This window comes from Vanellus vanellus (assembly GCF_965231255.1).
Source record: "Vanellus vanellus genome assembly, chromosome: 4".
Classification (NCBI taxonomy): domain Eukaryota; kingdom Metazoa; phylum Chordata; class Aves; order Charadriiformes; family Charadriidae; genus Vanellus; species Vanellus vanellus.
The window spans coordinates 60,483,620-60,511,367 of record NC_138909.1 but is presented as its reverse complement, the minus strand read 5'-3'; the positions used below and the strand labels follow the sequence as shown (position 1 = coordinate 60,511,367).

At 40.6% G+C, this 27,748-nt stretch overlaps 1 protein-coding gene across 6 annotated transcripts in view; it reads left to right on the top strand.

Annotated features, from left to right (window-relative positions):
• Positions 1–27,748, top strand: part of LDB2 (LIM domain binding 2) — a 225,383-nt gene that overhangs the window by 172,360 nt on the left and 25,275 nt on the right. For all 6 annotated transcript variants that reach the window (XM_082482119.1, XM_082482117.1, XM_082482118.1 and 3 more), the window contains 2 exons: positions 3,244–3,366; positions 4,995–5,078. In XM_082482119.1, coding sequence (XP_082338245.1) covers positions 3,244–3,366; positions 4,995–5,078 — 207 coding nt within the window. The remainder of the gene's footprint in view (positions 1–3,243; positions 3,367–4,994; positions 5,079–27,748) is intronic.

The following is a 27,748-nucleotide window of genomic DNA, read 5'->3' as shown; positions in this document are numbered from 1 at the left end:
GCAGCACTCCAATGGACTGCGTAACTCCTTAGATTCAGATCATGTCTCAGTTTGACCCAGTGAAACTACCACAAAGGGTTTTTTTGATGCAAAAGTACAAACTATATTTGTTAATAGCTGTTTCAATTTCACAAGTTGCAAGCTACAAATTTACTAACTTCTAATATAATGGGCTGAAACAGTTCTCATCACGTGTTGAATCAGGAATCCACAGCTGCATTTTATTCATTTCGACATTTTCCTAGTTAAAGCAACTCACTGCATACTGCAGTATTGGACGAATACATGAAATGGCATTTCAAATATTTTTTTTCAAACAATATGGCTAGAACATGCCTAATAGTAACAATAAGAATAGTCCAGCTCGTCTTGAGAGGGCAAGAGGTGCTTGTAAAGTGTCACACACTTTAGAATTGTTTTATCAAGGTATAAATAAATACTACAAAGAGGTCAATACAGTTCAATGGGATGAATTAAATGTGGTAAAAGAAGAGACTGAAAGCCTAACTACCATGTTTGTTTACCTGGTAAATGCTTCATTTTTTCTCCAGGTAAAGGGGAGCTTTAGGAGTCCTCCTAAGTCTCCGTTTTCACTGTGTTTACCAACACTCCAGCTTTATGTGTAGGCAAACTGTTTTTCCGCAGGTAGCGGTGTTTATTTACATTTCCTGATAGATTGGCAGAGGTGAGTTTTGCCTTCACCACTAGAGCAGTGAGCCCCCCATGTTCGAACCGTTCTCTTCCTGCGCCCCACAGTGGGGCCATCAGCTGGATTTTATAGGTGAAGCCCTTGAAACTCAATGATTTTAATCCTTGCTAACAATCATCTCAGGCATTTCTCAGATTTGTATAAAATTTAGGTTCCTTTTCAAGCATGGAGTCAGGCGTGAGAAATGGTCATTAATAGGAGGGCAGAGTTTTTAAAGATGCCCGGTGTTAGGAGAGTGAGACGCTGACTTTTCGTAGGTGCGAGCAGTTGAAATTCCTACAATTAATAAGTGCAATGAAGGGGTTAAAAAGCTATTGGTTAGTTTGAGAAATGTTCTTTTTTAGTTTTTTCCTGGCCTAGTCTAGAGCAATCACGTGATATACTGAATGCCTGCCAGCCTCTTTCTTGTTGATCCTCCGGAGACCATCTGTGCTGGGGGCATTGATTAGAGTGTGTCTGCTGGGATTACATCTTTTCTGTTGCCATGCCAACTAATCAGCTGATTTTGGTTACCACAGAAACAAAATGTCAGAGCTCACAGTACGGTAACATGAATTCAGCACAACAGAAAATGTTTTCTTAATTGGAGACCCTTTTGATTTTTTGGATTCTATGTAAAAGGCAGCTTTAAAAAAAAATTTAAAAGAGGCCCATTTAAAATAAGAACGGCAACAATTTTATTGATTAAAAGCAATGTGTAAAATTCTGCTCTACATAAGGAAATTAAATTCCTTTATAAGATGTATAAATTTTTACCACTGTGATATGAGGTATGTGTGTCAGTTTTTCTATTAAAATTTGTTAATGCCAGTGCATAAAATAAATCTGTTAAGAACTGTGGGGTTTTGAGCTTAACAGAAGAAACATTTGAGAAGCCACAGGTATTATTATAAAAAAAATATTTTAAACCTGAAATATTTTCATATTAAGTGGTCAGTAACGAGGATCTTTGGCTTCAACACAGTAACATCAGTAAGAAATGTTTTTCTTCTTCTATGAATCCTTATGTGTGCACGTGTGTACCCCTGTGTAATTTCTTATCATAATGTAACTGTTGAGAAAATCAAAATCAGGGTCAAATTACAAAAGAAGTCACGTTAAAAATTTGAAGGCATCACTACGGTATGTTGAAAAGGGCAGATGGAAACCTGTTGCAAGGTTCTCCTTCATAGGTCTACAGTGATTTTTCTCTATAGTATGCCTGTTAAAATTACCTACGTGTTTTTGCAGAAACAAGCAGGAGGAAAAGCTGTGATGACATTAAGTGAACTGTTAACCAGAAAAGCCACACGTTGCCTGAGCGGGAACTAGCCAAGTCCGAGTTGAGGCTTGTAAAAGGGCTCAACAGACTTAACTGAATCTAGGATGGCTAGTTGTTCAATCAAATATTAGTTGTATCAAAATTAAAGTAACAGGAACCTTTTCTATTGAAAGCTGTTACACTCCGTTTCCACAAAATCTCTGTACCCTGCACTTGCAAATTTACTTTGAATAGGAATTGTAAGTCTGAACATCCAATTTAAAGAAAAAAATCAACAACAGAGGGAGTTAATTTTCAGATCATGCATCATTTACAGTAGTCCCGTCAGGATATCACGCCGGGCATGTATTTTGCACCTTAAAGACCACCACAGCCACAGTGCTTTTTCCGCATAAAGTTGTGGACAGTTGTTTAGAATTCCCCAGTAATTTATTTTGCCTTTCATTTCCAGGCAGTACCCACTTGCTGCATTTATTCCTCCCATATTGTCTCTCCTTTCTTAGACAAGACCCCTCGCAAAGCTGCATGAGCCACTTTCTGTAGAAGTAGCTCTGTTATCCATGACTGCAACCTCTTCTCTGCTCCCCTGGCTCTCAAACCTGCCGTGGTTCATAGAGCCTGATGGCAGACGCCTCGTCTGGCTTTCCTTGGAAGGGTGGGGTTAATAAAAGTAGTTAAGAAATGAAAAATAAAAATAGGATAAAATGCCTGGAAAAGCCAAGAACACTTGGAAAAGACAAGAAGGGGAAAAAAAAAGGGAAAAAAATCAGGTTTGGCCCCAGACATTCAGGACTCTGTGTACTCCAACTGGACACGAAAGGAGGGTTTATATGCCAAGCTATTGTAAGGAAAGGGCAATATAAAACAGGTTCAGCAACTTGACATCAAGTTGACTGGTTCAGCAACTTGACATCAAGTGCGCGCAGTTGCACCACAGCCACCTCCACTACAAGGTTCAGTCATTAATTAGCAGTAGCGCACTGCAAGGGAAAGAGAATTGATGCAATAAATAAGATTTAGCGCACGCAATATTCTATGTTTGTAAAATGCTGTAAAATCTATAGTATTATAAGTTACTGTCTCCGCGGTAAGGCTTATGAAGTCATTTTCCCACATTTGTTTTTTCTCCCCAAGAGAAAGAAAAACAATTAATCTAGCACAGATGAACAATAGAATACTGCTCTGATGTTTTTGAATGTTGTTTAATCGATGATACAATACCACTGAAAACAAAATTTCTGGGAATTTATTTCATGCATTTTATGTATTCTAGGTATGCACAGAAGGACGTCTTATCTTGGAGTTTACTTTTGATGATCTTATGAGAATAAAAACATGGCACTTTACTATTAGACAGTACAGAGAATTAGTCCCACGCAGCATTCTAGCCATGCATGTAAGTAATCCTTTTTTCACTTGACCTAATGCAAAGAGATGAGATTAGGTTTATGAAGAACTCCGGCAAATTTCACACCCAAGGCAATTAACTATAAATATTTTGTTTTGCCTGCAACTACATCCATTTACAAGTTCTTTCATCACCCCCTTGTTCCTCAGTGCTCTATTGTTGCCACTGTTGCTATGTTTTCATTTTGTTTTAGCACATAGTTTTCCTTTTAGTCCCATTTGGTGGTCTGTATGATTTGGGCCCATAATCTGTTCTTATTGATATGAATTACACTAAATTCAGTGAATTTTCATCATTGTAGGTACGAATTATATTTAGGCTTTAAATTAAGCAAACTGTTACCCTTGTAAGAGACAGAAAATAAGTAATTACCAAATTTTTGCTTAGAAACCTTTGGAATTTTAATCCTTTTTTTTTTTTTTTTGACATTTCAAGACTTGTTTTTTTGTAATTGCATGAAAACACACACAATGGAATATTAAATTATTAAATACTCTACAGGTTGAAGTAAAACTATTATAAAGTAAATTTTTGAGGAGAAACAAAGGACAGAGTCTTACTGCCACTTTCATTTCTTCAGTGTAGAATCATTCAGATTAGTAGTGCTCCATATACAAAATTAATTGCAGGACTATGGTTTTATAAAGGGTAAGAACACAGGCCTAGATATGTGCCCATATTTTGTCATCAAGTTACTTAGATATCCATAGATAAAGAGATATTCTTAGCGAGGAATTTTAAATAACTTAAGCAGCCTGGCCTTTTTGTAAAATGCTATTACAGGCCTGAAGAAAATACTTTTCAAAATCTGCCCCACCATTTCTGCCTTAGGGTTATTTTAGAAGGCTGATCTTCTGAACTCTTCAACAGTATCCCATTAAGGGACAATGAGGATGGCCATGAGCAGCAATCTGTATTTAGAGGGTTGCAATTCAAAGAGAGTAGACCAGGTTAAGCAGCAACCAGCAGGTATTAATTTTAGTAATGAGATTGATCTCATTTTAAAGAGGAGGCTGGTCTCCCAGGTAAAGCTCCTGGCTAGGGTCAGAGAAGGACTGTGTTTGCATTGTTCCTGTTTAATTCTGGGAAAATAACTTGGATCAGAAGGGTTCTCCAGCCTGTGCTTAATGCCACTTAGGTGATCAGCTCTGCTGAAGGTGCCTTGATGAGTTCTCTCTGCTTCAGTTTCTGATCCACAAAAAGAAAGCAGTACCTTCTTTATTCCTGCCTTTATGTGCTTAGTCTCCTGGGACTCCCAGCCAACAAATGGAAGGCTCAAAGTGTACTCTGATCCCTCAGAAAGCTCTTTGGTGGGGCCCTGCTCGCTTGTTCCCCCTGTGCGTGACCAGACCTCCTAGGTCTCTCTCTTGAATGGGCAAAGACAGAAAGAAGGTATGGGAAAACAGTCTCTATTTTGTTCCAATTTCATAAGGTTTTGCGTTTTTCTGTGCAGACAGAATTCTGTGGCTTATGACATAAATTTAGCATCAATGTGTATTTTTTCCATAGGAATGGCATCTCTCTTCAGAGAACCCTCCCTGCAATCCACCAAGCACATAGAGAAAAACAAATAGACAAAAAGCAAAGTGAGAATTCTTTTTTCCTCTGTTGTTTAGGCACAAGACCCTCAGGTGCTGGAGCAGCTGTCCAAAAACATCACTCGAATGGGTCTGACAAACTTCACCCTCAACTACCTCAGGGTAAGCATACTATAGCTGGTGATTATTGTGAGCATTTTTTTAAAGTTACTGTTAGCTTTGAGTCAAGGTAATGAGAGCAGAGCCTGTGTCGGTCAGGTAAGAAATGGACCTTACTCTTAATGAGGATGAAGGAGAAACACAGACACTGTAATAAAGATGTAGCTGGTAACAACATGCCGTTAAAAAGGATAAGAATTTTATCATGGAGTCGAAGCAATGTGTGAGCAGCCAATACTTGTAAAGGTCTTTCTTCTCAGTTTTGAATAATGGCTTCATTTTTTGTTAGCAAGAAGTTCCTCCCCATTTTTCCTCTCTGCTTCACTGTTCCTGAGAAAATGGCAGCTTGTTCTTAATTAAGAGCTGCCTGCCTTCTCCAGCTCCTCAACCTCCCCACCTCTCCCAGGCAGAGGCAGGGCTGAGGGAAAGCTCAGCTCCAGCCCCGTTTGCAGCAGCCCCTCAGAGCAGTCCTCACTTCACTTGCCTCTGGGAGCCTGAGCTCCCTCCTCAGCCCTGCACTGAATAGAGTATGGGTTTTGTGATTAAATAATACATTTGTTCCCATTGCTTTTTGACCCTTAAAGTGCACTCAAAGTTTGAAAGTTTATTTTTATTTTTGAAAGTATTCCCTGGTGTGGGCTTACAATGCATACGCTGAAATACGGGTTTGTAGAGTTCATCTTTCAAGGTTAAAATTCAGATTTTTCTTATTTCTAGGCATGCTGTTAGTAGATAAAATGAGACAAATTACTCAATGATACGCCAAGCTAACTTCACCAAGAATATCCAATTTTATTCCTTTTAATTGTGTGAGTAATTATTCAAGATGCTTTTTTAAGATAACAAGAACACTAGAAAGTGCAGTCATTTTCAGCCTAATGTAGAGCTGTACCTGATAGTCTATATTTTAGTGGCATTTCATTCAAGTCTATGATCTTTGTTAACGCCTTCCCTCTGGATGGAGTCTTACCCCCAGAATGTTTTGAACTCCAAGGGGGCCAGTGTGCAGACTGAGCCATGTATCCCTACAGCTTACAGGCAGCCTGTGGTTGTCCTTACTCTCCCAATATGATAAGCCATTCCTGATTGTTGCTTATGTAGTGTTAGCATAAAAGTTACTGTTCAAATTATAGTCCAAGTTAGGCAGGGCAGGTCTGCTGTAGCATAACTGAAAGAAGAACATGGCATAAAACCTCAGAGGAATACTACATTGTATGAGAATTTTTCCATTTGTAAATTCAAGAATAATATGTGTATGTTGTATGTAGTGTATTCTCTGTTAGTTTAGTCTCTGGTTTGGTAAAGGGAGCAACCATTGCACTTTGGCAACACCTCTATAGCCACACTGTTGTTGCCTCGTGGTGAGGCATCCTAGAGCACGTTCTCCGGGAATGCCCACTGGGCCTTCCTCCTCAGTCACGCCAAGTTTTGCATTACACCCCCCGTGGCAAACTGGGCAGGAAACAGCTGACTTAGGAAGACTATTTGCATATTTTCTGTCTGAATTTTCCTGTGACACAAGGCATTGCACTGGCACAGGCTGCCCAGGGAGGCTGTGGAGTCCCCTTCTCTGGAGATTTTCAAGCCCCGCCTGGATGCAGTCCTGAGTAATGTGCTCTGGGCAATCCTGCTTTGGCAGGGGAGGTGGACTAGATGATCTCTAGAGGTCCCTTCCAACTCTGAAAACTCCGTGATTCCGTGATTCCATGATTCTTTTGAGGTCATAATCCACTTAACATGACCGGAAGCACTGGCAGGCTTTTGGGCTGCCCCACACCAGCCACAATACTCCGTACCCGTCCTCTGTGAGGCTCAGAGCGCCATGCTGAATTTGCAGCACTGTCTCTATCACCGATCCCTTCTGGGTCCTTTGTGGCATATTCTGCAATTGCTGAATGTGCAAATGCTGACAATGCAAATGAGAGAGGCAGGGTCCCTGTTAGGACACGGCTGCCATCAGGCACCCATGACGCTCCCCCGTCAGCATCAAAAAAGAGAAGGAAAGAAAGGGGGGAAGGGAGAAAAAAATCCTCAGAAAAAGAAAACTGGGATCAAGATAAGCACTAGGGAGATGAGCAGTGAAGTGGAAGGGGATGAAAAGATGAAGTCTTACTTTTTTTCTTCTTACAGACTAGTTTTGTTAGCTTAACAGAAAACATTAGGTCTCTGGGTGCAAAGCTTCCTCTGGCTCCCGCTGAGGTGATTCCAAAAGGAAATCTTTTTTTTTTTTTTTCCCAAGCCAATCTTTGCATCTCTCTTTCTTGTGGTGAGGAATTGATCATTCTGCTCTTTTTTCAGATGTTCAGCTCATCATGGGAGCTCATATTAGATGATATATTTCCATTTTGATTTACTTCTTTCCCAATTACTTTCTTCTGTTAATTTTAACGTGAAAATCTTTTCTGATCTTGGGATTGTAAAATCATACACTAAAGAAATAAGAATGTGGTAAATGCACTAAGGTTTAAGGTGTTTTGTTTTGTGGTTGGTTTCTTTTTTTTTTTTTAAGTCAGCATTTTATGATATTTTATTCAGTCTTCCCAGTGCTTAGTAATTAGCGCTGTTACATGGTTTCAAATAAGGATTTGAAACTAAGCATAAAAATGATTTTCATTTTTTCTGCTGCACACAGCAAAGGCTTGTGATACTTATAAGTGAAAACTTCACTGATGGGCAGAATTAATCATTTTTATTCTTCAACGTACACACAGCAGCAAGCTGTGCTGCAGTCTCTTTAAAGGCAGAATTTAAACCTGGATTTCAGATGGTTGTGATACAAAGGTACAGCCTGGATTTTTTACACTCTAGACATCACAGAATGCTAAATCATTGCTAGTTGGGATAATTGCAGTTGCTGGCATGTAAACCTCTGTTCCAGCGTGCCACATGCCTATAGAGCCACAACTTTGGATGTGTGCCCTGGTTTGTCTTCATTCACTCTGAGTAAAGCTGTCCAGCATAGAAGAACGTTGATTCTGTAAATCATATTTAATATGAATTTAAAATATATATTCTTGGAACCTGGAAATGAAATGTTTTGTCCTGTGTCATTTGCCAAACGCTCTTTCTCCCTGTTTTCTCTGGCTCTGAATAAAACCATAGGCTTCCTTTCTTTCTAGTAACTAGTTTGTTTTGTTCCAGCATAATTGATTACCTCATCAATGGGGTCAGCATACTTTGCTGTAGCTGCTGACTAGGAGTCGGATAGGCTGTCTCAGAAATAATGAGCAAAACCTTGTAAGTTTTAAATTAATATCAAGCTTTTAAAAATGTAATTTCTCATCAAGTCATCACGTAGTAGATATTACAAACTATCAGATAATAAGGCCAAGACCTATATCCTAGTCTCAGTCGGTACGAGTCCAGGAACAAACAGGAATCCTGTACAGAGTTTGAAGATGGAGATAACACTTAGAAGAAGAGTTTCCACAAAGCTACAATAATTTAGTCCCCACACATTACCTTCTCATTTTTTTCCATGTAATTTTGTACCTGCTCAGCTATTTTATTTAGATCTTCAATGTGTAATGGATTTGAACGTCCTCTAAAAACAGTAGCTTTATACCAGCAGCACTATTCACAATTTGGAACGCAAATGTTTCTTGCTGCCTTCTATAAAATGATTTATTCTCAAAATTTCTGACATGATAAAAAATCCAGCCCCTACTGTCAATTAGGCAGGACTTCCTAGCCTAAGCCTTGACACATAGTTGTATCTTGCCCAGCAGGTTTTCAAAATTTGTCTCTGCTTTCTTGCACTGGTTGGGTTGGAGTGATTTCTTAGTGCTCTTCCCCGGGTCCACCTATTGCATCCTCCCCACGCTGTGGGTCTGCTCTGGTAGCCAGTTTATTGGTGTTAATGGAGCCGAATCTGCATCCGCCCTTTGCAAAGTGAGAGCGTGGCAGAGCCCTCCCGCTCTGCGTCAGGAGAGGTATCCAGGCAGGGAGGGGAAGGCACACTCCCATTTCCCCTCACATCCTGTATGGCTATATTAACCAAGGCTTATCTGAGCTACGAATTATCCAATTTGTTTGTTTTCTCTATAAAACAATAATAAAGTGTTACTATTGCAACACAGAGGACAATATTTTCTGAATCGCCACTTTCACTAATTTAGTTACTCACTAGACACTCCTGGATTTCTTCTGCTAGGAGGATAATATGAATTATTTAATGGGACACAATTTTCTAAAGGCAATACTTACATTGCAATCGAAAGCCATTTGTATGTATACCCGTTGTGTATGCAAAATTTTCTTTTGCACATGTAAGATAGACACACATGCAACATCTTCCTTTCATGTGCAGGGAAATTTGCTTTTCTAAATACGGTTTCATGCATGGAAAGGATATGAACAGTTGGGAGCTATTTTGCTCCTAATATGTAACAGTTTGTGGCAGTTACCTGGTCAATATTTTACTGCTCTTTGTGTATCTTCCGTGAAGAAGGAGAAAGATTAGATACAAGCGTGTTAAGGATGCAAAGTCACCTACTCGGGGAAAAAAGAGATGCTATATTTATAGTCACCCGTGCAACATGAATTTGTTTGCCTTTGTGAGTTACATTATATCATCATCTTCTAACTACGTCATCATGCGTCGTGTTTCCCACAGACTCCCCGACGCACGCAGTGCAGGGGATGATGAGCACTCACTCAGTAGCAAGTGCTCCAGTGCTACTCATTTCCTTGTAGGCTTTTCTGCAGTGTCGCTCTGGTACCTCAACCGCAAAAGTTAAGGGCTGCATAGCACCTACCAGCTGAAGAGGCACTGTCGTTCCCGCTGGGCGTGTGTGGCATTGAGGCACACAGATGAGCACCGGAGCACTCAAAGGGGTCAGCTAAGGGGAGGTGGCCATTCTGAGAAAGCAACTGTCTGATTTTGCAGAGCACTTGGAATTCCATCTCGTCCCATATACTAATAGCAAAACTATTGCCGTTGGATGCAGTCCGTTGTCTCAGGCTAGCTGTATAGTTTAAAAAGATGAAAACGTTTTTTCCATGACTTAGTACCACAGTAGACTTTGGGAGCAGGGGCAGTTTGTTAAAGCAGCATTGAGTTACTCTAAGCTCATCCTTCCTTGTTCTGCAGTTCCCTGCTTCATGCCTCTGTCACCTTTCCTTGTCTTCAGCAGGTACGAATGCAGTTCTACACACAGCAACGGCATTTACTTTGTGCTGTGCACTGAATGGGGGGTGTTAGGGAAACAGAGTATGCGATCATGTAGCGAGATGCTGTATCCTAACTGGTATGAATAGAAGAAGTGCATAAGACTGATGGGTATGAAGAAGAAGGGTTCACAAGCACTCAAAGGAGAGGGTTTGGATCATTTAATCATTCTGGAGCTTTTCCTGTGAAAACTGTCAAAATTTTAAAGAATTCTCAGAACTGGAGATGCTGAAAGCAAACACAACATTTTGTAGACTTCATTCCTATAAATGATGGAATTTTTCAACCTACACCAATTCAGTTTGGGGCAGCTCTTCCCAGGAAAATGCAGTCAAAATCAGAGGCTTCTCACAGAAGGATTCAGATGACTATAGCTGGCTATCCGCAATCTATCTGTGCCAACTATAATTAGCTGATTCTGCCAAGGTTTTCTGGTAATGTAATTTCTTCGCATTTATTTTAGTAATGGTCACAGTGGTTTCTGTTCCTCTCTTTTATGCATCTAATGCTTTATAGACAGTGTTATATGTTACTTTCAGAATAATAAATGAGAAGAAATGTGTTCTTTACAACAGCTCATGCAGTCAAATGTTAGCTTTTCCCTTTTTAATAAGCACACAGCATCACAGAATAGTTATATCAAGAGTTATTCCATCATAAGCAGGAATGATCAGGGAAAATGGTACCGCAATTTTTTTTAAAAAGAAGTGATCAGGATGGAGTGGGTGCGACAAGGGAGCAGAGATTGGGACAGTTGCAGAAGATGGGATGGGCAGAGGATGAAGCACCAATTTAGAAATGTTCTGAAGAGAAAATGGAATCTGAAGCAATCTCTGGATAGGACATGGGTTGAAAAGATAACATTCATGTTGTTAACAGTAATAGTGGTGTGCTTTTCATCCATTGATCTCTAAGCATTTTATTAAAACAAATGAAGCGTTATATAGATGGGAAAATTGTGGCACATGAGAAGCAAAAAAAAGATGGTGCAAACCCAATAGCATTTAAAAAAAATCATTGGCGATTTTAAACCAGACTTTGGAGAGCACAGTGAGCTGCTGCGGTAGTGACCACTTCTGCTTCTTATGGCTCAGAAACAGATTTTAGTGTCTGTGGATAGCAGGAATTTCAGAAGTCAGTGAAAAATGAGGAATGGGAACAGAGTACGAGTAATTAGAGAACAAATTAGGATTTTAGCAGAAACGGCAAATTTTACCAGTATCCTGGAGATGGTAATGGTCAGTCTTCACACAAAGGGCACTACCAGGCTCATGAGTATCAGTTAAGGAGAAAGATATATTGTGTATGAACACAAGCCAGCTACCGTGCCCACTGGACATACAGACCATATGACCTTTGAAATAAAATTAAGGTCTGGACTAATGACAATGGAAAGATGATAATCAGCTATGTGAGTCCTTGAAGCATCCATGAGTAAGAAATCAGGATGAAGTTAGGTTGAAGCAGTTTAAAAATAAAAAAGTCAGAAGGGTAAAAGGGAGAAAAAGAGAGACAAGACAAAGCACTAGCCATATAAAAACAAGCTACAAGATTTGAACTAATAATGTTATTTCAGAAAAGAAAAAAGATGAAGAAAAAAAAGTCCAAGAACACAGCCACAGGCTCTCTTTTTAGAAGACCAAATTAAAGCTTGGAGTAGTATGCAGTGCAGTCATAAATAATAATAACTATTAATTAAGTTTAGGAATGAGAGCTGCAGAGGTACGATTTGTATGAAGACCTGAAAACACCAAAACCAGCTTCTTGTTCAAAGCAATGAAAACAGCAAAAATTTTAATTAGTTGTTTAATATTAAATATCCATGGGTGTTTGGTGCAAATTGTTATGCAGGGAGGGGTGGGTGCTCAGGAGAGGTCAAGAAATAGGCTTTAATACAAAGCTGGTGGTTCAAATCTTTGTTCTTGGAACCAGTTATTTTAGAACCTGAAGTATTCATTGTGGAAAGCTTATGGCAGCCCTGTGGTAAACTCTTGATTTGGAAAGTGAATCCTATACCCCTCCCACCTTGTGTCTTTAATCTTCAGAAAGATTGTTTCATGAGTCTGTTTATTATATTACAAGAAACTAGGTCATATAATCTTTTAAAGTCATTTTCTTTATGTAGTTAAATTCAATGGTTAGCCTGCTTGTCCCTCCCCTTCCTCTGCCACTCTTTCTATAGGTAAAATAGCATTACTCCTTACCCATCTTGGCTGGAGAGATCTTTGATGCATCTCAACATCAATTCTGGCTTTTCCGTATCTACATATGTTGGAGGTTTCCTTCAGGCTCCTGAGTTTGGTCCTGTTTCTAGGATGTTCCTGAAAAAAACTCATCTTTCTTTGTGTAATGCCCTGATCCTTGTCTGTATGGAGAATGCCTCCCCACTTTGTCATTTGGTCTGTCCGTATACTGCCACTTTTTCTGCTGTAATCTCACCGTTTTATATTCACAACAGAAACCCTATGTCCTGGTTTCAGCTAGGATAGAGTTAATTAATTTTCTTCCTAGTGGCTGCTGTGTTTTGGATTTAGCATGGGAGCAATGTCGGTAACACATATTGTTTTAGTTGTTGCTCAATAATGCTTAGATTAAGTCAAGGACTTTTTCAGCTTCCTATGGAAGCTGAGAGGCAGCGTAGACAGGACAAGCTGGCCAAAGGAATATTCCATGCCACAGACGTCATGCTCTATACCAGCTGAAACCAGGACACCCTAAAAACCAAAACCTGACTCTAAACAGTGAAATAGAGTGAGCATTTCCAAAGTGAATAATAGTCCTGGGTTTCTGTGGGTTTTAGAGATTGGCACACACAAAGCTAAATTTGTCTTCCAGTCACCTCCTGTACTGGTGCAAGCACTGTCAGAGCTGGGTCAGGAGACTGATCTGATGAAAAAACTAACCTAGTCCTTTCCACCCAAACGATGACTGCCCTTAATAGCTCCCCGGGTGCTACTTGTGCTGGGCAGGGAAGAGAGCAGTGGTATGGATTCATATCAGCTGGCATCTGTCTTGAAGTTGGACTTCATCTCCAAATTTACCAGCACTGAAAGGATAAGGCAAGAAAGTGCTGGGGAACCCTACAGATCCTAAGCTGTAAATTTCCCTTTCTTCTGGATTTGAGAACATTATAGCGGTTGTGTCAGACCTATTGTGGCCTCACGCTGCTATAAATTTATTCACTTCAGTAGTGTGACTACTGACTTTCAGCAGTACAATTTAGAGCAGACTCTTGCTCATACCAGATTACCATAATTTAAAAAACTTGAATTGAAAACAAAATAAGCAGAAAGAGAAAGGGTTGATTTATTGCACTGGTTCTGAGTGAAAAACAAAATTCTATCTATGTATATGTACGTATGGATATAAATGGAACACACATTTTTGTAGGTTCCCTATGAACTATACTGATTAGTAATTTACCAATTAATAACAAATATTAAACTTTTTTATACTTTTTCACTGCTCTGTGTGCCCATTTATGAATATCAGTGTCTGTCTGGTGGTCATTAATGTGCAAATCCATGCATTGTTTTTGATTTGTAAGCATACCTTCTGATAAAGGAAATATCAACAGGTGTATCAAATTAATGAACAGAAGCCCATGATTTTGTGTTTACCTTACCTAAGGTAGACCCATAGGATGTAACGTGGAGAATCTACTGGCAGTGCCGATGAGCAGAGGTGCTGAACCAGACCTATACTGATGCATACATGAGGCTTGTGAACAGAGTGGATGTGGAAGACACTATCAAAATGTTAACACAGGTTTCGGTCTGAATTGTGTCATTTCTGGTACTGTCTTCTGCACAGCTAGACAACTGCGCTATATTGAATATTCCTCCCTACCCCAAATCAATTCCTTAATCCTGTGCCTTGTTACCTTTTCCAGTTGGTGTTGCTACCTCAACATTACTTCATAATAAGGCAGTTTATTAATCAAAGATCCAGTTCAACATCCATTAAAGTCAATGGGTATATCTCCTTTGATCCAAATGTCATCTCATAGTTTTTCATTTATTCAGAGGTCTTTTATACCCATAAAATCCAATTTATTGAAATTAATTTCTCCATTCCCTTGAGTAATTTTAGCCAGGAAAATGCCATGCTTCATGAACAACAACAACAACAACTGGTTATTTTTATTGCTTGTTTTTTTTTGTGGGTTGGTTTTTTTTTTTTAGTTTAGTGACAAAAGAAAATTAACTTGATTTAGCCATAGATTATAGTTCTTAGGTGGGCCCAAAGGAGCAAATATCAACATGGGGATCTGATTTGAAGAAAGGGTTTAGGAATGGAAAAGAATGAAAGAATACAAAAGAATAGTGCTTTAATAGCAAGACAGAGAATTTTCTCATTTTATTAATCATTCAGGCAAAACTTAGAGCTGATTTAATTAAGGGACTGTGCACCATTTCTACCAAAGATAAGATGATTTTACTAAAGTAAATATGAAGCATGTGAAAAAAAGCTCACAGCTGTATTCTGTAGCCTAGGTTTCATAGTATCTCATCTGAAACGCAGGATTGGACCCAGCTACGCTGGATCAAAAGCTCCAAGGCAAACACAAGCACTGTCTAAACAAAATGGTGTTGGTGATTAGGCAGAGATCACAGTACCCTCCAGAGCAGACCTTGTCTCACTCTGGTGCTTCACGGCACCAGCTTCATCAAGACTATTACCACTCTGCATACCACAATGTAACGTAGATCCCGAGTCTACAAGAAGGCAGAGGTTTCTTTCTAGAGATTTTTCAATCAAAGTAATGAGATATAAAATGGAATAATCTTCTGATAGCGATATGCAAAGGAAAGAAGTAAAATGTCAATCTTCTGAACACTACACCGGACCGCTCCACTGATTAGCTTTTGACAAGATATATTAGAGCTATGGTGTCATTTGAAATATTATAGTCTATTTAATAGCAAGCCTCTGTTTTTTAGAACTCTCCCAATGTCGTGGTGGTATTCCAGTGTATCCTCGGATGCTTTACTGATTTTCTTTTCCAGTGTGTGAGATGAAATATTCAGCCATACAAAGGAGAGAATATCATATATTCTATTGCTAAGTGCCCTTGAACAATGTAATTTTTAAAATGAATTAATTTTATGAAAATAATTGCAATAAGAAACAGAACATGAAATACAGCTTGCTCATTATGATAGCTAACAGTGTAAGGAGAATGAAAAATGATTCAGAACAAAATGTATATTCTTGGAGTCTTTCAATGTTATCAGCAAAATCGTATTCATGACACTTTGTTTCTTTTGCGCCCCTTCTTAGTGGCTAATTGTATCTTGAAGACCATCTGGTGTCTTTATTTCTCAGCTTCTTCAAGTTCTTTCTAGATTAGTATAAGGGTAGGTTAGTTCCTATAGTCTTATTTTAATATTTAGATTCGTACTGTGGGCCACTTGGCTACCTAAAGTAAGCTTCCTGTTGCTATAATAAATGGTAAGGAAAAATTCTGCTTTCAATTACACAAGTATACAAACTGGAACAACATCTCAAAAAGCAGTGGCTTTAGTGGGTGCAAAGCTTCTGTGGTATTTATATATTTCAGTACCTTTAGAAATACAAGGTACGAACACTATCAGATTAATCAGTGAACTTCACAGCAGCAAAGGACATGTGGACACTGCCATATTCTGACCTCCGAGGCTTGCTCCCAAGCCTCTGCCAATCAGCCTGGTTCTGCTGAGACCACCGCGTGCGCCTATGCACTGCTCGAGACTCTTCTGAGTACGAACCCAGTTTAGAGGGAAAAGGCTGCCTCCCTTTGTTGTGCTTTAACCCCAGCTGGCAGCTAGAAACATGAAGCTGCTCGCTCACTCCCCCGAGCTGCGATGAGGAAGAGAATCAGAAGAGTAAAAGTGAGGAAAAACTCGTGGGTTGAGATAATGACAGTTTGATAGGTAGGGCAAAAGCCGTGCACAGAAGCAAAGCAAGACATTCATTCACTGCTTCCCATTGGCAGGCAGGTGTTGAGCCATCTCCAGGAAAGCAGGGATCCATCACACGTAACAGTTACTTGGGAAGACAAACGCCATGACTCCGAATGTCCCCCCCTCCCTTCTTCTTCTCCCAGCTTTATATACTGAGCATGATGTCATATGGCATGGAATATTCCTTTGGTCAGTTGGGGTCAGCTGTCCCAGCTGTGTCTCCTCCCAACTTCTTGTGCCCCCCCCCAACCGACTGGTGGGGTGGTATGAGGAGCAGAAGGCCTTGACTGCTTAGCAACAATCAAAACTGCCAGTGCGCTATCACAATATTGCCATCCCAAGTCCAAACCATAGCACTATACCAGCTGCTAGTAAGAAAGTTAACTGTATCTCAACTGAAACCATGACACCATTCTAGACCAAAAAAAAACAGGACCACAAAAGCTTCAACAGCTTTCTTTTTGTTTTTCACTGACTACTGTAGCAAGACTGTTTTTCACTGACTACATAAAGCAAGAACAGCAGAAACAAAATCTACCCAAATAAGCCAAAGCACTGTAGCTCCCCAAGGAGCTTGAGAAGGATGCTGTCTGTGAAGATGTTCTCACTTCTCTGCTTACGCTGTCCTCCCATGTTTCTTGCACCAAATTCTGCTAAAGGCCATTTCCTTGAAGACGACAGCAAAACAGAGAAATCATAGGAATGGTCAAAATATAAAACAAAATACTTTTTCAACACTGATTGGTTTGGAATGATATTTTAGGCTTTTTTCTCTCCATTTCCTTTAAGTGAAATTAAAGAGGCAAGCAGCTTTTTTTGACACCTGCTATGAAGGCAGTTATTGGTCCTTGATAATGCCTTTGTTTAAATGGAAGTTGTGGCTGCTTAGTACTTCTCGAGATGGATGTATTATGCCAGCTTTTACCCCTACTTTATATTCTCACACAAACCTGAAGGGAGCTTACATGTTTAACTTCCAGTGTTTGATTTCATTGTTCAAAGTTTTGTTCTTTTATAGTTTCTCTCTGGACAAGAATTAGATTAGAAAGAACTTCAGAGGGTATCAACTGCAAGAGGGTTGTTGATTTCAGTGGAATTATACTGAGTTATAAAATAATCAGTCCAAAACAGGGAAAAAAAAGACTTAGAGGACAAGTGCGTGCATTTAATATTCTTCGAGCTTACTTTGACAGAGCTTTTAAAAGGTGAGCTGCTTAAATTTTGCTCACACTCATTTCTTTTAGGCACATAAACATATGCTTTTCCAAACAAGTAATACAGTTCATCTTTGCTCAGTTTCCTACTAGTAAGTCTGGACTCAAGTTCTTCAGACAGTGTCTGAGGCTAGTTATGGATACAGTCCAAAAAGGTATTCATCTATACGTGTAATCATGGAAGGTGATGTATATAAAGGTGAAAACAACCATTTGTCATCACAATCAAGCTTAAAGATGATCTGTGCCTTGGGAATAAAGCAATACGGGCAGTTTTTCTTCTCATTAACTACTTTATTCATATCTTCAGGGGTTGTCAGAAACATGCATTTAATAATACTCAACTCTGTGTTTTAATAAATAATGCTGTATGAATCTATAGAATATCATAGAAATTGTGATTGTGCAGAAAACGCCTTTGGTGATGAACAATTCAACCTCCCGCTTGGGAGTGCTCAAAAAACTTAAACAAAACCCAGAAGGGATTAATCTGTGATGACTTTTTCTGTTTTTGCTTATCACATAGATATTTTTATATGAATATAACATTCTGTGTTTTCCCCAGTTTTAGTTGAAAAAAACCCACCCCTATATTAGTTGTCCATTTTAGGCAGTCTGCTACTGAGGCAATGGGAAAGTCCAGGGAGTGCATCTGTGGTTGGTTATCAGTATTAAACACCTTGAATGAATTGTGTAGCATCAGGAAAACCAGATGACTTCAGCCATCCAAAAAGTAGAAGAAAATGCATTGCCTGCAGGCTCTTGTTGCTATTATAAAATAGAAATAATTACAAAGAGGGGAAGAAAGTTCATCCACGTACATTTACTAAAGTGGATGTCCATGACATCATTGAAAACGTGCCTGAAAGCTCTAGCATAGTAAAGCCATTTCCTAATTTTGTTATGCCTTCTCGTATTTTCTGTGGACTCTGAAAATCTAGATCTACCTGCACTGGCATTGTCATAGTATTTGATCTTTTTGCTATTTTTTTATTCTAGCAATATTGTTATAAAAGCCATTATACCCATTGCATAGGTGAGGAGATTTAGGATACTCAGAAGGACGTAAACCCACAGTCAGACTTAAGGGCTCCACTTCAGTTAGAGGCCCATCTTTGACTGGAGTTCATTGCTTGGGACACCACAGGCACCGGTGGATGAGGAATTGGTTGGATGGTTGTGTGCAGAGGGTAGTGGTCAATGGCTGAATGTCCAGATGGAGATCGGTGACAACTGGTGTTCCTCAGAGGTCCGTACTGGGGCCAGTACTGTTCAGTATCTTCATCAATGACATAGTGGGATCGAGTGCACTCTCAGCAACTTTGTGGACAACACCAGCTGAGTGGTGCAGTTGACACACCTGAGGGACAGGATGCATCCAGAGGGATCTGGACAAGCTCGAGAAATGGGCCCGTGTGAACCTCATGAAGTTCAACAAGGCCAATTGCAAGCTCCTCCACTGGGTCAGGGCAACCCCCTTTTTCAACACAGTCTGGGGGATGAAGGGATTGAGAGCAGCCCCGCCAAGAAGGACCTGGGGGTACTGGTGGATGAAAAGCTGGACATGAGCCAAAAATGTGCACTGGCAGCCCAGAAAGCCAACTGTATCCTGGGCTGCATCAAAGGAAGCGTGGCCAGCAGATTGAAGGAAGTGATTCCGCCCCTCTACTCTGCTCTGGTGATACCCCACCTGGAGTATTGTGTCCAGTTCTGGAGTTGTCAGCACAGGAAAGACATGGACCTGTTGGAGTGGGTCCAGAGAAGGGCCACAAAAATGATCAGAGAGATGGAGCACCTCTCCTATGAGGACAGGCTGAGAGAGTTGGGGTTGTTCAACCTGGAGAAGAGTCCTTATTGCAGCCTTTCAGGTCTTAAAGGGGGCCTACAGAAAAGATGAGGATGAACTTTTTAGCAGGGCCTGTTGTGATAAGACAAGGGGTAATGGCTTTAAACTAAAAGAGGGAAGATTTAACTAGATTTAAAAAAGAAATTTTTTATGCTGAGGGTGGTGCAAGGGAAGTGGAACAGATTGTCCAGAAGGGTGGTAGATGCCCCATCCCTGGAAACATCCAAGGTCAGGTTGGATGGGGCTCTGAGCAACCTGATCTAGTGGAAGATGTCCCTGCTTATTGCAGGGGGGTTGGCCTAGGTGACCTTTAAGGGTCCCTTCCAACCCAAGCTATTCTATAATTCTATGATCTGTGCCGTGTCAGTTTCAGCCAGCCATTCTTTTGTTTATTTTTCCAGCACAGCGTTGGAGGTTGTGATTCCTGGCTTTATCTGGTATTCCAGAACCCTTGCCCAGAAATCTTGACATATGGGTCAGTGTCCTCCTTAACCTGAGGGAGTTCAAAACCTCATGGGCTGATGCACTGTGAACAGGCAAAAAAACCCAGTGTGTGCTGTGAGCAACCTATTGAAGCTGGGCCATGATGCAACCAGGAGGGCATGGCCCCCTGGGTCAGAAAGGAGAGTACAAAAAAGAGCCAGATTGTCTCAGCTGATAGGGTGTGTGGCTGACTAAGAATGAGGACTTGTGTGCCGCAGTCTTTGCTCTCAGGATTCATTTTTTTATTGAAGAGCCACAGAACAGCAGGTTGGAGTGAAGGTGACAGTGGTTGGTCTTCTATGTATTCAACTTGTACTTCTATGTACTTAAGCCATCCAGATCTATCAGACTTAGAGCTCATTTGTCCGTTCAAGACCCTGAGATTATGTCCATCCTTGTATATTAAACAGCATCTAGCGATGTTCTTAAGTACCTGAATGCAGGTTCTATACTCTTTAAGAGCTGCCCCTGGCCTGCTTTGCTGATTCTCAGATAATTCCTGGGCACAGTTCAGGACTTGGCATGATATAGAGTCCATTGCTAGAAGGCAATTTGTATATGGTCTCCTGTCTTGGTACATGAGAATGCTTCACATTACGAAGGTGGGCCATTCCCTGCCAGTTGGCCTCACTGCCAGTGAACAGCACTGGCACATTTAGTTTACTAGGGTTGCTGTGGCTTTGGGGGGCTTAAGCACATTATTTTGTGAATTCTGGATTGTTTGAGTATGTGCCAGGCTCACCTCAGCCAAGGTAGGTGAAACACAGGTACTTCAGCAGGACTTTTGTGGCTCACTCTTGAAGTTGAATGCTTCATAGTAGGTACTTCTGGATCCTTCTTTTTCTGATGTTGCGTTCAGTGGTACGACCACAGTCACAGACCAAGAATGAGCTTGAAGAACAGCTCTCCTAATTTTTTGCCTGATATCATTACCACTGTTACATTCTTCTTTTCTATATTAACGGAAACGCATGCTTGTGTGTACCTTTTCTTTCTGTCACAGGAAAATTCTACTATTGTTCTCCTGCATACTGGGATCACAGTTGGTAATAACAATTTGCTCTGTCAGCTAGCAGGAGAAAGGGCAGTCTCTTTTTACTCCTCTCCCATATACACTTCTAGTAGTGACAGAAATGCCTTTACTTGCCTCTGGAAGAGGCCAGCTGCCTAGATTGGAGGCAGGCGTGTAACGGCCAAGCATCAAAGTGCCCGATTGGTACATAACACAACGTGTTCCAAGATGTGAGGACAGCTCCTGAATGCTGTGGAGAAGCCATAACACTTGGAAGTGTGTATCTGGGTCCACAAAACGGGACTAAAATCTCAAAAAAATGCCGGCTCCTTCTTGAATACCTCTGGTCCTGATATGCCTGTCTGAGTAAAGTAAGAATTTACTCTTTGATTTCTTTTGTTAGTGCTGCAAAGTCACGCAGCTTGCACAGATTAAAGGGATTCTTCCTTTCTGAGTCGCACTTTACAACAGAACTGTTAAGCGCTGAGTGCAGTGTTTTATTGTGGTGATGTATGAGGCAGAAGGAACACAGCTTGACTTCCAAACTCCAAGCAAGAGTTTGCAGTGCTAGCAATTAGGAAAAAGATATTTGTACATGTAAACTGCAAGTCTTATCTGGAAATCACTGTGAGATAATGATCTTGGGACCTTATGACGTTATTTTACCAAGACACAAATGAAGCATAACAGCAGTTTAAGGACCTTGTGCAAAATTTTTCACAAATCTAGTAATAGATCAGCTGGTCTGCTTTTAAAAGAAGGGAAGGAACACTATTTATTTCCCCCCAAAGGAACTTCTACAAAGCTATTTTCCTTATCAGAAGAACACCTTTTTCCTGAATGTTATCTCTTTGACATTTGTTCTGTATAACCTAATGAGGGCAGGTGGAACACCATGGGAATGAGTTATTGTTGATTTGATATAATTTTAACTTTTGTTTCAAGCCTGCACATGGAGTTGATATTTTGAGCTTCATTTTGCTTATTGGTGACCTTGGGCTATTTTATAGTCAATAAGAAGGGAAAAAAAAATAGCGTTGCTTTTTGCTGCTCGGCTCTTAGGTGGCTCAAAGTCTTATCGAGAGATCGTGACAGAGTTTCTATATATATTTTTGCTGCTGTAAGCAGCAAAAAGTATTGCTTGATCTCCCCACATAAAATGTTAGAGAGCCTTCATGATTTAGATTCTTCCCTGAATGTTTGATTTAGACCTCTTACACATCTCATAACAAACACACAGCAGTTTTCCTGGCTAAGGGTCCTACTGTGCCAGCAGGGTGAAGCAGCACAATGTGGCCCTGCCTGCTGCCCCCATTACTCAACGGAGCTGACAGTCCAGTGGGTGCTTGCCGCCCTGCCAGCCAGACACAAGGTCACCTTTCTGCACAAGGGACGATTCCAGGAATCCCTCCCCAAATGATCTTTTGACATGGTCATGCCCAGAAGATGGGCTTTCCTTTGCCTGACACAGGGAGCTGTGCAAACCTGTTAGTCCACTGGTGTCAGCGGTATTGGCGTAGGGGTTTGATCCTCCTCGGGGTGGATGCAACATTGGGCATGCAGTAAAACCCAGTGATTGGGAGAGGAGCTTGTGCATCCTCAGCTCTGCCCATGCTCCTCCTGTGGCCAGCCCATTTCAATTTGCCTTCTTGGCACTAAACAAATACGTATGGGGGAGACCCGAGGGTTACAACTGATCAGCATGGAAAGTAAAACCATGGAAAGTAAAGATTTAACTTTATCTGTGCCCACACGCAGCCTCTTCCGATCCTGGCATGAACCCAGAGGTGTGTTTAACTCTGGATCAGACAGAATACGAGGTTGTAGACTATCAAGGCTCAGGGAATATTTGACACAGACTCTTGAATCTTAAATGGCTGAACATCCATGCTGTGTTTACACGTCCCTAATACTTTATATGGTGCATAATACCGAACTCTGGAAAAAGGTGAATTCCCAGTGCTGCTACTCTGCCAGGATCAGAGGGCAGCTTCTATCACAATAAGAAGAAAACCTGCTTTAGTTCAGCCTGCCAGATAAGTGATTATTCTTAGGAATTCCATCAAGAAAATGATTCTTCTAAAAAACACTTTCTCCTCTTCACCATACTTGGCTACTGGGAAAACTAAAAGAGTCATACACAGATAAAAAGAAATGTAAACGCAATATAGAACTAAATGTATTTTTCTCTGGTGTCATCTATCCTGACTTGTGGCCAAAGAGATTTGGTTCCCAGCTGTAATGTCATCATACTTATGCAGCCCAGCTGTAGTGGAGTAAGGGTGATTCCCAAGAGCTCTTCTGAGTCTGGACCTGAGAGCCACAAGCCTCCACAGTACCATCACTCTCTGCTCCAGAATGACCCTTTCTGGGGAGCTGAGACAATCAGCAGTAATTAGAGCTAAAGTAAGATAGCTTTCCTTAAACAAGCCAGCAAGGATCTGGCTCAGAACACCGTCCTAAAAATGCCTTTGTCTATCACCAAGCAGAAAATCTCCAGTTGCTTTCAGAAACCCACACATGTATTGGCCGTCTGTACCAGTTTCTTAAGCAGCATTTGTCCCACACCACCAGTTTCAGCCACACATTTCTGCCCACGTGCTGCCTATTTCCTTGGTTATTTTTTTGACAGATCTGTTCCCCCAGTTGGTTAGCTGTACAGCCACACAAACGGCTGGGCTCGCACAGCAGTGGGGACAGCATGGTGCTGCTCTGCTTAAGCTGGCATTGCCACTGAAGAAACATCAGCCTTAGTGTAGTGTCCTTTGGATCCTGTACCTCCCTAAAGCTTCCATGTGATTTCTTCTGGCCTTGCTTTCTGGGAGAGGGGGAGAAGGGAGAGAAGTGAGTTAGTACTAACATCTCTGAAACAAGATTTTTCCTAAGTAGCAGCTTATTCAATGGGTCATTCAATCACAGGTTATACGGTTGGATACAAATACTTGCAGTCGTCTTGCTTCTCAACAAAAGAAGAGTTTAGCTCATTTCTCCACTTAGCCACAGATTACTGAAGGGGTGGGGAAACTGTGGCATACCTTGTGAATATAAAAATATTGCCAGCATTTTTCATGTTCTCCATACCATAAATGTTCACTTTGTGGTGCACATACCATATTGCTTTCCAAAACACTGAGTCTAGGGTTCTTTTGCAGTCTGCCAAACTAGTTAAAACCTGAAAAACAAGGGATCTGAAAGAGCACATTCCTGCTAAAGCTTTGCTGATCAGCGCAGACTAATTTTTCCTCATGTCTTGATCAATTGAGTTATGCTGTAATGATCTCATACTTCTCCCATTCAATCTCAGAATATTTTTAATGATTGGAAATCTCTAGCTCTGGTTGTGCTTTATGCCTTGTGTCATCTCTTAGACTTCCGGAAATTTCTTAGCAAGAGTTTCCACCTTTCGTTGGAGCTAACTAAAGGGCTCTCCAAGCTGTACAATTCTTCATCATCAACTCCCAGAATGAACACACTCGGGAGGAAAAGGATAAATCAAACAACATAGGCAAAGACATAATGCAGACAATTCACAACAATAAAGTAGCTGCATTAGTCTCAAAACAGCAATTCAAAGGAGCATAGGATTAAACAAATACTGTACATGCCAGTTCATTTGCACCATCTGCTGAACCAAGTTTCAGAAGGGGAAAGGATAGTAGACACATGGGACTGTGTGTTGAAATACAGTTGGAAAAAGAAAATTGTTTCAGAAAGCTATGAAAACAAAAATCTGGGTGCTTACAAGTCTGCAGCCAGGAGAAAGGAAGAATGATGTCATTTCATAGACCTCAGAGATTTGATATTTTTCATTTACCATTTTTAAGAGTGGGGAAGATAGTAGGGCCTAATATTATCTCTATCTAGTTCAGACTCAGGAATTGCTATTTAACTATAGGAAACACAAGTGTGGAAATTATTATGCAGAGAATAAGAAGCACAGTTTTTTCAAACATGCTTGGATGCTGTGGGTGAGTACATGCAAAGTTTGGGCTTGGACACAGTCAACAGGATACGGCCACTGACTGGTTGTGTTTTAGATGGTTTAGACAATGCAGCTATTTACTAAGAATCTGTATAGTTGATCAGAGCTGGTGACAGGCATTTGGATCCTTTCAGCTGATCTTTGGATCAATAACGCTACTGCAGATGCTTTCCTGTAAAATATGATCAAAAGCTGAGAAACTCAGTTGCTCAGATACTATTGAGAAATATGTGTATTAGTCAAAAGATGATATTGGATTTATTCATTGCCAAACATAGGAACAGTAATATAGGGAAAAAAGATCCCAGTATTCCAGTAGTCTGGGAAGTGCTGGTGCATCTCTCTGAAGTGTCATACACTGTATTAGCATATACCAACCCATTTCAACCACTGAAAATATGTGTTTATTTCTCTTCATCAAGATGGCTTAAATATTGGAAGTTACAGTTTTTCCCTTGTAATAAAAATTGCTTTAAGAGACGTAATTGAATTATTACTGATTTAATTGGTAATAATTACACTTAACAATCTGTGCCACAAAAGATAATAGCTGTGGAAGTCAAAAGGCATTTGCACAGAATTTTAACTTGGCGATAAATGGCTTCCTCCGTGAGATGTCACACAAGACCTGCAGATACTGTCCCATCTTTAAAGAACTGAAAAATTCTGGTTTAGCTGCAGGAAAAAAAAGACGGAGAGAATTTTCTGTGTCCTTTCCTCTGGTGTTGAATAGGACAATATTTTGGAACGTGACTGTAAAAATTAAGAAGTCTCTTAAACAAACACAGTAAAAAGTAGTAACTGTTTAGACAGTTTAATTTTCAGTTCTTATAGTATTGGAACACCTCAAAATTACTGATAAAAGCATTGTTGATTCATAGATAGATGGTGTTAAAGGATGTATTCTCCAGCAGAGATTCCAGTCAGACTTTGTGTGTATCAAAGACTGTTACATTTTAGTGAATTACTGCCAAACTGATCCCAGTAGCTTCCATTTCACTGAGACATAACTAGTGTTTGGCAAGAGCAGAAAGTATCCTCACAGTACCCATTTTGAATTATGGAATTATTAGTTTCCTTATTATATAGATGGGACATAGAGTAGTTCAGGGAACCATTGGAAGGTCTTTCTGGATGCTGCATGCTCTACCAGGAGGCTATTTTCTCAGGGAAAAAAAAAAAAAAGAAAACACCACAGGAATCTTAAGGTCTCAGTAACTCCTTCCCCATAAAACTGACTTCTCCTGACACTAGTGGTGATAATGAGAATTTGACGATTGTTCTGTGACTTGTGTGATATTTTCAGTCCTGGCTGGAACACATTAAAAAGCTGTTTTCAAGATAGAGGATACATTACTGTGATCACACTGGCAGAAAAGTTCAAAATCTGTCCTTGCTCTCTAAAAGCACTGAACTGCCTAAAGAAAACTGATGTGTTAGCATAGGCAAAATTACCCAAATCCTGTGCCAGAAGTAAAATTCACATTGCATTCCTCACATGGGAAGATGTAAATTGTAAATATTTTATTATAAATAAAGTATAAAAAGCCGAATCATAATTGTTGCTGTGGTCAGAGTTTCCAAAGACAGACACCATATCTTGTGAGCTTCTGGGGGCATTGTGGCCACTCCCGAAATCACAGCAGCACTGTCCCCAGCAGCACCAGGACCACTGCATACTGTCTGTATGCATCAGTAATGTATGGACAGTGCTGTCTGCAAGCGATCATCGATTTCAGCTTCCCGATCCAGAAACGTAGGTCTGTCCAGTTAGTCCAGTCCCTCTTCACCATGGGAAACAAATAGGACATCCTAGTCACCAGACCTGTATCTGTCATTAGGTAGATGATGTTCTCGGCAGAAGTCTTGCTGTCTGCATTTCTACTAGTAAACCGTACAGAGCTATGGCACCGAGTTGAGAGCTGGCATATAAATATCCACCCAGGTGAGCTGTTGGCACGTTTTCTCAGACAATTTATTCCATGCAACCTTACTCTGTCCCAGACTGTGTCTTGGTACTGTTCTCGGAGCAGCATGGGCGAGAGATGGTTTCCAGTAAGAAGTGGGATTGGGGCAACCCTCTGCTGGCAGCAGGCAGAGTTTAGCTGTGTGCACATGAGCTGCTCTGTCACACATCCTGAAGGCTGGAGAATGGGCCTTACCCATTTTATTTGGGAGCACAAATGTACCCATAAGTCTGTGGTTCCCTACCCATTAGTAATGGATCCTTGTGCGCTGGATCACCGAGCCTTATAAACTTATCCTGGATCAGAGGGGAGAAAAATTACATTTCTGTTACATTAACAGAGTATCTGTTATGGAATTTAGGCTGACTTTGCTCTTTGTGCTGGGCAATATGTGATCTGATGCTGGAAGGGAACTGGCGGAAGATTCCATGTAGGGCATGAAGTGTGCTGATACAAAAGGAATCTGTCAAATATTTTTGAAAGAATTTGAACTGGTCAAATTAATTTCTGCAAACACAGCTCTCTGCATCGCCGGTACCCAGGAGCTTTAACACCAGGGTTGCCGTGCTGCTGAAGCACAACCTTAGTCACACATTGAGAGCAATGCTGCAGTGCAGTTGGTAGCACTGATACATGCACAGAAGACCTTTTTCAATATTGCTGTTATTGAGAACTTCAAATGAATGGATGCATTTGAAAGACTTCCCTGAAAATACATTTCCTTTTCAGCTGGCAGCTCAGTTATTCATCTAAGTAGTCTGTGGATTAAGTAATTTGACAACCATTGAAAGGTTTCTTTTTGTGAAACAATTGTGTGTTATTGCTCTCTCCTTTTTCCATTTCACCTGTACAACTAACCCAGAAATTCAGCACAGACATATCAAGACACACACCGAGACCTGACAGCAGCCACACCAAGCAGCGTGTGATGATGCTGGTGCATCTCAAAAACTAGCGCAGGGCGAGCTTCTAAAAGACTGGGGAGGGAAAAACAGACACAGGGAAAGGGTTAAGAAGATTGTTTTTTCCTAATGGCTTTTTAGCTCACTTCTTT